Source organism: Eublepharis macularius, chromosome 5 (genome assembly GCF_028583425.1).
Source record: "Eublepharis macularius isolate TG4126 chromosome 5, MPM_Emac_v1.0, whole genome shotgun sequence".
NCBI lineage: Eukaryota > Metazoa > Chordata > Lepidosauria > Squamata > Eublepharidae > Eublepharis > Eublepharis macularius.
In genome coordinates, this window is record NC_072794.1 from 33,182,796 (window position 1) to 33,195,091 (window position 12,296).

General features: G+C 41.2%; 1 protein-coding gene across 1 annotated transcript in view; it reads left to right on the forward strand.

Annotated features, from left to right (window-relative positions):
• HMCN1 (hemicentin 1) overlaps positions 1-12,296 on the forward strand; it is a 278,171-nt gene that overhangs the window by 71,691 nt on the left and 194,184 nt on the right. Inside the window, exons 10-11 of the mRNA XM_054980206.1 lie at positions 4,864-4,985; positions 9,539-9,814. Coding sequence (XP_054836181.1) covers positions 4,864-4,985; positions 9,539-9,814 — 398 coding nt within the window. The remainder of the gene's footprint in view (positions 1-4,863; positions 4,986-9,538; positions 9,815-12,296) is intronic.

The window sequence follows — 12,296 nt, forward strand, 5'->3', positions numbered from 1 at the left end:
CCAGCTTCAGTACATGCAATCAGGTTTTTGAGGGTGTGCATTTACATGTGCCAAAGCTGTAAAATACACATTGCCCTATTGGCACAAAATGACAAACACACGTTATTGAGAAGATTGCATCTAGTGCGTTCTCCCATTGTGAGGTAGGAATGAAAAAATGGTAATAATTGAAAAGGAATTGTAGGGAGGAACAATAGTTATTTGAACACGAAACTAAAACTGGGTATTGTAATTGTGGTATATGGGGCAGGAAAATATAATGCCGTGTCCTTTTTCACCTTAGATAAATTAGATTAATAATATTAATGTGAAAATGATGCTATTTTTACTAAGCAATTGCATATTGCTATTATTAAGAAGACAAAGAATTTCTTTTCAGTGTCTTTTGAGTCCAGTCTGTTCCAGTGTAATTAATCTCTTTGTTCAACTGTTTGGTGTAAGAATGTTGATAGCAAGGGGCTTGTTCAGTTTTCAGTCTACATGCTGTAGAACCAGAGGAGGTCAGCAATAGCTGACATGGCCACAGCGCTAAGAATCTAGAAGGCATTGGCCAGTATAAGCCATGCTCAGTGCCTCTTTGAATGTTGCCACCCTCCACTGATTTAATCTCAAAAATGGCTCCTTAGATGTGCTTGAACTGAACAGACTTCATGGTGTGAGTCAGTTCATATACAGCAAGGATGAACTGGCCAGTACCAATTAGGCAGAGGTTGTGGCTCAGTGGAAGAACATCTGATTGGTATGCAGAAAGTCCCAGATCCAATCCCCAACATTTCCAGTTAAAAGGATTAGGTGGAAGGTGATGGGAAAGACCTCTGCCAAAGACCTTGGAGAGTCACTGTCAGAGTAGACAATGCTGATCTTGATAGACCAGAGGGTCTGACACAGAGCTAAACTACAAGAGTCGAGTTACACAAGGATGCTCACGTGAGGGGACGTTAGCCGGGAAGCCGAGTTTTAAAAGACAGAACAGAAGGCTTTGTCAATTTCCCCTTTCTACAGAGGCAGAAAAGATTGCTCCTCAGAGGGTTTATTTCCTCTTCCCCTCCTAGGAGGGGAGGTGAAACTGACATAGGAAATTAACAAATCCTCTGAGGAGCCATCTTTGCTGGCTCTGTAGAGAGGGGAAATAGACAAAGCCTTCTGATCTATCTTTTAAAACTCAGCTTCACGGCTAACATTGCAACTCCCTTCACGTGCGCATCCTCATGTAATATGTCTCTTGTAGTTTAGCTCTCAGTATTAAAGAAGTTTCTTGTGCTGTCCTTACATGGGTTAGATGTGTGGCCTATAGCATCTCCTTTTGTAATATGCATGAGTTCCTTGGCAGATAAGACAATATGGAAAGGATTCCCTGAATTTAGGATTGATAAAGTCATCCAATGCATAAAGCAGAAGTGATTGCTGTTGTTTAGTGCTCTGTTATCTATTAAGCTCCCAACAGATTCTTTAGTTGTGTTTTACAATAAGAATGATACAAATGGTTTTCCGTCCTCTTTATACTTTTAAAATGCAGAAGGTGTATGGCCTATGTTTTGTAATATGTTAGCATTTAATTAATTAACAAGCGGAATCCTATAATCCTTCCCTGGGTAGTTCGTCTTCTTTATGAGGCTCCATTAAGTCATCTTAGGCACATACTTCCCCAGTTCTGTAATTCCGCTCAAGCTGTAATGATCAAATGGCTTAGGGTTTTTTTGTCTTAATTTTCCTCCTATCTTGTTACATGGACGTTGAATATAGCAGAATACACCAATGATTTCACAAAATAATCTTTGAGCCAAGGTTTACTGACTGAGAGCTCCATCTTAAGTAATGAAATTTACCTTGGCTTCTCTCCTGTTGGGTAAAGAGTCTGGACTTGCGTGTATGTGTTGAAAAGGACTGATTACGTTTTGCACTGTACTAGACTCTCTTGATTTTAGAAGGAGGGCAGACATAACATATTAACCGTGGCCGTCTCACTAACACATGTATGTGTATGAATGAATGCTGTGGTCCATAATTAGATGAGCCAAGTGATTATTTCATCATGAGAAAATTGAGTAGGACATGAAAAAGAACGTATCTGGGATGTAGCAATAATGGATTCAACTGCTTGATGGTTGAATTCTCTTAGTTGTTTTGTATCTTGATTTGTTGATGAAAGGTAGTCGGTGCGTTCTGAAGGCAGCTGTCAGAAGTATGGCCATCAGTTGAGTGCCTTCTTAAGCAGAGTCACATCTTCGAAGTCCATTGAAATCTGTGGGCATAGAAAGGTGTAACTCTGTTAGGATGGCACAGCTGGGGTCTTTCAAACATGTAGAGTTGAGTTTTGAGGCTCGGCAAACTTTATAGGTGAGTGAACAATAGCTAATCAATGCTTTATTAGTATTATTTTTTTTAAAAACCACAAAGGCCGTTTTAAAATATAAACCATTTACTAAACACATACCATTTACAATGGAAAGTTGGTTCATTTAACATTTATTAAAATGCTTCTGCCCTGCTTTTCTCCCTCTAGAAATGCCCAAAGCAGCTTAAATAACACACGTGATGTTCTTGCCTATCTAATCTTTGTTTTCTCCACTTTGTATTATACCCAAAATATTTTATTTTATGAAGGAATTTTAACATTGAAGGTATCTGCCTTTTCTTGGTAATCAGTTATCATTCATCATTGGGGGGCATTCAGACGTCATGGCAAAACTGAGGTTTGGCTCAAATGGCTAATGATGATTACTTATATAAACAGAGGTTTGTCTGTGATGGGCACAAGAACTAGGTTGAATCCAGCCAGCTTTTTTGCTCTGTCTCGCTCAATCCCCCTTTTTATGACTTCCTCTGCCCCACGTGACTTTTTTGTCTGTGTAGGTTTTGTGATCTCTGGTCTTGCTTTTTTGGCAGTCAAATGGGACTCCCTCCACCATTTTCACCTGTTGGAAAAGATGGTTTGATTCAACTGACAGCTTCTTACTGTGTTTGTTTGTCTTGTTCCTCCCCCCCTCCTCATTGTGCACAGATCACTACTGAAAAAACCTTTGGCCCTTTTCACATAGCCTTTGTAAACCATTTTGCCAGGGGGTTGCTAGTGGGTTTTAAAAACATTTTTCAGACAGAGCTGCTTGTGTTCCATTTGCATTGTGGGGTTGAGTCATTAAATTCCGCCCCCCACTCCCCTCCGTGTGTTCCATGTGCTTTCCGTTTGCTGCTGACTCATACTGTTTGAAATGGCCATAGTGCTTCCGACAGTCCTGCCTTTTTAATTTTCCTGTCCAATTTCAGTGTATTCTTTTTTTGAATGTATATAGATTAGTGCTATAGCATTGTAATGATAGAAGCAGCAGATTCTCTGAATTCCCAACTTTCATTTTTAAAAAGTAAGTCTCTAGCTCCTTCTGCTGCAGAGATGCACCTTTTCCCGTATATCTATGCAACAGAATAGGTTAGAGACTTACTTTTTTGAAAATGAAAGCTGGGAATTCAGAGAGCCTGCTAAACTATTGTTATTATAGTGCTATAGCAATTTTGGTACTTTTTTTTAAAAAAGCATAAATCCAGGGGAGGGGAGTAGCCACTTCCTGTGCCAGAAAAAGGGGAGCAGTTTGAAATGGTCACAGAGATTCACATATGGTTCATAAATGGATATAAATGCTCTTTGAAACTGCTGCCCCACATTGCTTAACACACAATTGGGGCAGAAACGGATAACAACTGGGTTAAAAGGGAAATGTGAAAGGTGCCTTCAATCAACTCAAGCCTGTCAGTCTATCTGAATGCAGCTGACTGGGCAAATTCAAATCCCCCCAGCCCCGCATTTAATCCCATCCTGAAGCTTTCAGTCACGCTTGAGATGAGGGGAAGGAGGAGATGAAGGGAGAGAAGGGAGGAGCAAAGAGCGATGTATAAACACAGCAATAAGCTGTGTTTACGCCTGTCATAGAGAGAGATCTGTTTCTCCAGGCTATCTGTAAGTAGACATTGGATTGGATCCAGACTAAATTTGCAGTTTCTACGTATTCCCCCCTCCCACTGCAGACCCCCCTTATTTTATTCCTCGGGGTCCCCTATCCCCCAGGGGCAGCATTTCATGGAGGTCTGTGGGCTGCAATGGGAGGAGAAAGGCAGGAAAGTGCTATTCTGCCACTGGAAAATTTAGTTTGGGTCCAACTTACTGTGTGCCAGGGAGTCATGATCTTAACACTGAACCTCACTGACTGTTGATTAGGGCTGCCAGTCCCCTGGTGGGAGCAAGTGATCCCCCACTCCTAGCCTCTGCCCCCTGCTGCCATTCACCCAGCTGGCAGGTGGAAAAAGGTCTGGGGAATGGGTCCAGGAGGCAAAAATCTCCCAGGACAGCGCGCAGCGCGTCCAGAAGTGATATCATCATGCTCAAGAGGAGCACACATCCACTTTGTGTGCGCATGAGAAGATCCCCAAAGTAAGTGCCAGGTCCCCTCTCCCCACTCCTTCCAGGAGGTTAAGGGGACCCGACAGAACCTATTCTAGTGAGCTGCTCAAGCTATTAAAAGCACAGAAAGAAAGAGAGCTATTAAAGTACAGAAAGAAAGAGAGCCACACAGTGTAAACACTTATGATTGGTGGTTGTATGAAATCACTGGGTTGGCCAGAACTGATATAATTCACGGAGTTGGCCTTCTACCCTTGCTTGGTAAAGGGAGGAGGACTTTTGGTTTGCTGAATTTTAGGCTGTGGCAATTGACCTGGGCTGTAGGCAACACTGTCTTTCTCTAAATACGAGCACAGATGCCTGTGTCCCCAGTCTGGCCTGACACAGTAAAGAGGGTGGGAAAAGATTGGCCACCAAGAGGAGATTAAGTCCTGGCTTTTACATTGTCCTTCCCTTTACAACTTGTGTTACAGAGAATCAGTTAGCGTGAACTGGGAGATTGCCCAAGTCTCACTGTTGGATGAAGATTATTATGAATGTGTTGCCATCAGTCGTGCTGGAACTGGCAGTGCACAGACATTTCTGGATGTGTCAGGTCAGTGCTGATTATTTTCTGTTCTTCAAAAAGGTTTGTTTTAGTAACATTTTTTGGAGATTTGGTTCTATAAAGCAAATTTAACAACAGTATATTTTAGACATTACAATTGGTGTAGTGATGAAGTAAAATATTGAAAGATGGCGGAATGTATATTTTTGCCCTAACGGACTTGCGAATTTCATTATCACAAGATATGGTGACAACCACTAGGACTTGAGGAGGGGGGAGGTTAAACATATTCTTCCCTTGTGTGATTTTCCCAATCAAATTAGCTGCCCTTTATGACTGCTTTGATGCAAAAAAAAGGACATCACTGCTAATTTGCCACATCATGTCTGCTTTGTGAGAATTTCTTCAAAGTGCCTATAATTCTGGTCACCAGACTGGGATTCCTTCTTCTGAGATGATGTTAACGTTTTATGTGAGGAAATGATATCATCCTTGATTGCCAATCCAACCATCGGCATTGTACTTGTTGGGAGAGGATAGGTTGAGAAACCATCCCCGGATCCATTCAAGACAAACAAAATACGATCTTGGGTGTTTGTGTGTGGACAGTGAGTAAGGTCAGAACAGACAGCGTTTCCACAATTTCTCCTTGGACGTCCTTGGTTTGATAACCTGTATGCTTGAGAACCAATGAGTCAGAGTGCTTGCTAGGAGATATAGCTAATGTTTACTAGGAAATTGCTTCAGAAGCATCACCAGCTCAAAACAGCCTGCTAACCTTATCTCAATGAAAGTGGTTTCTTATCTCAGATACATAAATTGCGTAAAAGAGACCGTAAGTAACACGTACTGTTACTGTGCCAGAAACAGATGGAAAGTCTCTGAAAGCAACAGTCTTATTTTGGTTTTCATTGCATGATGAGAGATGATGACTCAGCAGATAAGGAAAATAGATTTTAAAATATAGGAGTTTTTCCCCTCTTGGAAGGCAATATATTTGCTCCAAATTTTTAAGCAATGAGAGAGCACTAGCCAGTTGAGCATTATTCAGCTGGAGTTTTTAATACGCCTGTAAATGTCCTGAAAGAATTTGATAGTAAAAAGTAACCTCCACAGTGATCCATGCAGTCTTGTAAATCATCCTGGACATGAAAATTTAGTACTGTCGTGGAGGCTTGTTTAGTTAAATTTTCAAAATTGTAAATCTTTCAAAAGATACCTCATAAGGATGAATGAATGTGAAATGATGAACTTTTACCCAGAAAATCAATTTGTTCTCATACCTCTCATTTAAAAAAAAAAAAACTCGTTAGTGATGCTGTTGCATAAATGTTTGAGACTGCAAGAGAAATAAACCCATACATATAAAGCTATTCATGGTGTGGCTTACATTGTGCACAGAATATCATAATTTCTGGATGTTGATGAAAACAGGATACATTAATTTCAGTGAAAGGCTAGTGAGAGCTGGTTAGTAAAAGGATGTCTAACACTTTAGAAATGAAAGCTCAGACTTCCAGATCTAATAACAAGGGTGAGTGAATGAGTTCATTTATGTGTAAATCATAGTTTATCATTTTAAACAGAAAACAGATACAACACAGAAAAAGACATTTAACATCCGAATCCATGCAGTAAGGGGGGTATTTTGGCTAAAGATAAGATTAGAGATGGGCATGAACCACAAAAAACCGAAGCATGAGGTTCGTGGTTTGTGGATTTTCATGAACCAGGAACCAGGAACTGGCACGAATTGGGGCCAGTTTATGAACCCGTTTGTGGTTCATGGGGTTTAAATGCCTCTTTCCGGACGCTTGGCAGCGGCAGGGAAAGAGGCATTTGACAGTTTAAAGGGCCCTTTCCTGCCTTGCAAGTGGCAGGTCCCTTTAAACTATCAACTGGCAGGCGGCAGGGGGGGATCGCCCCTCACCACTTGCCAGCTGATAGTTTAAAGGGACCTGCTGCTTGCAAGCGGCAGGGTCCTTTAAACTGCCCAAACCCCAGCCTCCACCCCACCCCACCCCCACCCACGGTGGCCATTTAAGGGGCAGGAAGGCCGTTTTCAGCCTCTGCTACTGCCCTGTGGGCCCACACAGCAGTAGAAGAGGCCAAAAAACAGCCTTCCCGCCCCTCGTGAGAGGAGGAGGAGGATGCCACGGGCCTGCAGGGCAAGGTAAGTGTGGGGCTGGGGCTGGGGGGCTGGGGTTTGGGCAGTTTAAAGGGCCCTGTGGCTTGCAAGTGGCAGGGCCCTTTAAACTATCAGCTGGCAGGCAGCAAGGGGGGACCCCCTCACCGCTTGCCAGCTGATAGTTTAAAGGGATCTGCCGCTTGTAAGCTGCAGGAAAAGTTTATATGGCTATTTCCCTGGGGAAATGGCCATTTAAACTGCCCCTTTACGAACCACGATCCACTGGTTCGCAAACCACAAACCGGCCTGGTTCATGCGTTTTTTTGGGTCGTAATTTGATTCGTGCCCATCTCTAGATAAGATTGGACTTTTGATATTGTAATCTAGTCTGTTACTGGAGCCCTATGGATGAAGGTTTACCTGGTTAGTTCAACTCTGTATGTTAAAAGTAGCCTTTCCCTTTCCAACCAATGATGTCTCCTGAAGGAATGGGACTTCTTCCTTACTGCTGAAGCTGATGTGCCGGGGGGATATGCTCCTGGGGGACAAGAGGGGAAGTTAGAGGTCTGTAGAGGGAAGGAGGAATTCCCCCCCCCCTTTGGTTAGTGGAAATTTTCCACGGGATCAAAACTTCCTCAACTTGCCAGCTCCAACTTGCCCCTTTTTTTGTTCAGCTTTCAACTCGACCAGACTGCACTGGGATGGGAAGTAACTATTTGATATACCCCCTTTTGTGTGGTCTCCAGCTTTCCTAAGTTTTTGGAGAGGGGTAGGAAGGAATTCTTCTAGCACGTTTGCTCTGAATTGAAGATGATAATTAAGGTTCCAGTCACATTGATCTGAAACCCATGAAGGAGCATCCAACATTGTAGTCAGTATTGTCTTGTAAGGCCACAGGTGGACAAAGATCCCTCTTTTTGGTGAGATGAATTATCTAATTCGTATCCAGTTTAGGGGTCTGCACCATTCAGCCTTGTGAAAGTTTTTGTCATTCGCTTCAACAGTGGTAGAATCGTTACTGGATCTATGTGAGATAAACTCTCTGAGAGAGACTTATCTTTTATTGCACAATGAAATATGTGAGGTCTAGACATCTAATCTTTAGCCAGCAGAACAAGCAGAGAACTTCTTTGTGTTCATGATTCTATTTAAAATAAGACTTAACTCTTTTTATTAGGCAAGAACTTGTCCGTTATATACAGGTGCTAATTGGACCTACTGTCATAGAAAAAACACATGCTATAAAAATCAGATCTCTTAACAGTTTTCAAACTTACCTAAATATATTAATATAAATCAAATCAAGTTTTAGCCATAAAAGATATCTCACTTAAAATCTTCTGACCAGCAGAAAGCCTGATTAGCCCTTGACATGTCTCTTTTTATAGAGAAGGTGACAAATCAAATCCTTCTAACTTTGACACATGATTCTCCTCTGTGTTAATCCACCTTGAGTTTTAGTGAGAAAAGCAGACTTTAAACAATGTAAACAAACAAACAAAACGATTGGTCCCCAGAGTGATTTCTTAAGCATCTTCACTATACTGAAATGACAGAGTAGATCAGAGATTATTCCTTCCATCAACTTTGTGAAATTGTTGGAATCAAGTCCGCATTCCTTCACTGCTGAAACAACAAACATTTGAACATTATTTTTCTCCTCCTGTTACGTTATATATGAAAATGGCACCTGGCTTGTAAGCTTGCATACCCCATGCCTTGAATGTGAGAAAGTTTTGTCTGGGAGTGATCCAGCTGTTGGTCAGGGCTATTCATAAAAAATGGGAAAGCTCTTGAAAATGAATTCCAAATCTAGCTCTAAGAAAATCTAAACAGTGTCAAGAAAATCTTCACCCAGGTCTCAAATAATAGTGTATATTTGGAAGGAGAAAATCTTGTTTTGTTTGCTTGGTTTGCCCTGAGCTTGATTTTAGAATTTTTGTAAAAAATTGAATCTGAGGGTTAAAACTGGAAAAAGAGATAAGTGGACATTTTTATAAATTCATCTGTAAGGCACTGAGTGTTAGTCCACATTGAATAATAGAAAATGAATAGCCATGTAAAGAGCTAATCTGGCTTCCTGCTGGTGGCTTCCAGTCAGAAGATTTTGAGATATCTTTTAAGGGAAACAAATCAGCTAAAACTTGATTTCCCTTAAACTCATTGAGGACTAAAACTGGAAAAAGAGATAAATGGACATTCTTACAAATTCATCTGTGAGGCACTGAATTTTAGTTCACATTGAATAATAAAAAATGAATGAGGGGTTCTCAGAAAATTGCATAATCTGATAATTAGATAATTGCATTTATCTGGAGAATTTGTCTGCATTACACTTAGCCTACTGGTTAAGTCGGTCCTAAAAATTACACCACACTTTAACAGGATAAAAGACCACTCCAGTTTGCATGAACAGGTAGTTAATTGAGGCCTCTTCTGATCTTACATGTTCTATTTTCTTTCTTTTCCACAGAACCTCCACCTGTCATACGAGTTCCTAATAATGTTACTGTCACTCCTGGCGATCGAGCCATACTGACTTGCTTAACGGTGAGCACAGTGCGGTACAATCTTACCTGGCATAAAAACAACAGGGATGTGAAACTTGTGGAGCCCTCCCGGATACGGATGATGAGCAATCTGTCTCTAGAGGTCAAAATGGTGAAGCTCTCAGATGCTGGCGAGTACAGCTGTGTGGCTTCTAATGAGGGCGGCTCCTCTGTAGCATCTGTATTCCTTACAGTACAAGGTAATGTGGAAAGAAACGAATGCATATTTTGGGATGAGAGCCAGGCAACAGCTTTTCTTTTCTCTTCCTCGTTCATAACTGGGCTTTTTGAATACTTCAATAAACTGACAGTGTTTGTTTATTTTGATTTATTTGGATCTTTATACCTCTCTTTTATCTCTAACGGGGACCCAGAGTAACTTACAACATCATTCTTTTCTCCTCTGTTTTATCATCATAACAACAACCCTGTGAGGAAGGTTAGGCTGAGAAACGGTGCCTTGCCCATGGTCAAGAAGATTCCGTGACAGAGCAAATATTCAAACTCAGGTCTCCCAGATCCTAGTCAGACAATCTAACCACAACAGCACCCTGGATCTGTCTGCACTGCTCCTATTTATGGTTGCTTTTTAGATTTCACCAAACACCTAAAGTGATGGACAAAATCTGCAGCAAAATCTGCAGAAATGGTGCTATGAAGGAATTTGGCAAGGAAGAGGAAGTGTTGAGGACCAATGGTCAGCCAGTTTGGTGTAGTGATTACAGTGTTAGACTAGGACCTAGTAAAAACTGTATTCTGCCATGAAACTTGCTGGGTGACCTTGGGCCAGTCATACTCTTTCAGCTTCACAGGGCTGTTGTGGGGGAACATTGGGAAGGGAGAAAGACATACGTCATGAGGTGCTTTGGAGGAAGGGTAGGATAAAACCATACTAGACAAATAGAAATGATCATCTTCTGCTCTTTTTGTTCCCTTTCTGTAAGCCCCCAGAATTCATTGTTGGTTTCTTTGACTTAGTGTGGTGAGAAAAACTTTGTCAGCTATTTATTTTTCACAGATCTATCTCACCCTTCTTCCATTGAGCTCAGGATGGCATTCATGGAGTTATCTCATCTAATCCATTTTATTTTAATAAAATAAAAGACTCAACATTCAAAATACAATACAGCTGCCTTTTTTGTTGGCAGTTTGGAAGGAATTTAAAACCAAAGATATTTGGCTGTTAAAAGAAAGACAATCTTCACAGAAAGCTTATGCTTTCTTAACTGGGAGCAATCAGAGAAGATGGGATGAATATTTGGCCTAACATACATATTTTTATTCAAAATCCCTCTCTTTTTCCCCCCATAGTACTTCCATCTTATTTAGAATGGGAAAGAGCCTCAAAACTTTTTTTTTCCATTCCAAAGGGGAAAAAAACTTCAAAAAGTCACTTAATCACTGCCATGGAAAACTGCTGTGAATAATAATTAGCAACTACAGGGACCACCCTAACATCTTTGTATACTTACTAAATCAGTAGGTATACAAAGATGCTGGGGTGCCCCTTGGTTGCTAATTATCATTCTCAGCAGGTTTCCGCGGGTGGCGATTAGATACCCGTTTGAAGTTTGTCTTTTGCACAGAAGATAGGGATGTGTGGAGGGAAGAATTTGAGACAGCAGAGTGAATCCCAGGAAATGATGAGGAATTTACAGATTCAGTAATCTTTCTTTTCTCAGGTAGGTTTGGTTAGTCAATCACCTTTATGGCAAGCTCAGGCACAAAGAAGGCCCTTTATGTGGAGGAAGAAAAGGGTTTGTCATGGATGCCAATTAGAGGGTAGGATGAAGGAAGTGCAGGTAGAATTTCCATGTCTCCAAGTCTAAGTGCTTAATCAGAAGGCTAAATATGACTTGCCTGAAGGTCTTTCTTTCCATGTAGGGGGCAAGTAAAGTGCATTCAGTTATCTTTGCCTATATGACAGGAGTCATCAGAGTACTAAACAATCAGAACTTGGCTTTCTTCCATGCTTGTCTAATTTGTAGTAGCCTAGCTAAAAAAATCCACCATGGAAATACTTGAATTTATATCTACCTGAAGGGTAGGAGCTGAAACAATCTGTTTGTGTAGGTTTTGAACGTGAACAGAGGAGAATGAATGACTTAGCATTCTGAGCTGCCTGAAAATTGGTTTCTGGCTAGCAGAGCCAACTTTTAGGATCCTGAGGTACTGAATTAGCTTAATTCCCACCTGCTCTACTGGTACATTTGTAAATAAACAGATATTTTAAAAGACTTGCAGGTCTCCAGTCCTGTCTCCTTGCAAGGCTACTAACCTATTAAGGTGCCTGGAACCTTGTACTGCTTGAGAAATGGGAGTATAAAACAATGGTTTTCCATCCCTCTCTCTCTCTCGCCCCCAGCCACAACAGGCACGTACCCCAAAATGAGGTCTACTGAAATGTTATCAGAGCACTGTGGTTGTTACCCCCAATCAGAAACAGTGTGGGACTCTAACTGCATCATGGTAGATTGTGTGAAACAACTGTTGCGCGGGACAAATGCTTTATCCAGGCTAGCGAAAATCCTCAGGGTCTCACCACACGAGACAAAACACACTCGAATTACACAGGTAATTCAAATGTATTTTGTAATTTGAGTGTATTTGAGTATAATTTGAGTGTAATTCAAGTGTATTTTGTCTCATGTGGTTTGACCCTCGGTTTGATGTGTGGGTAGT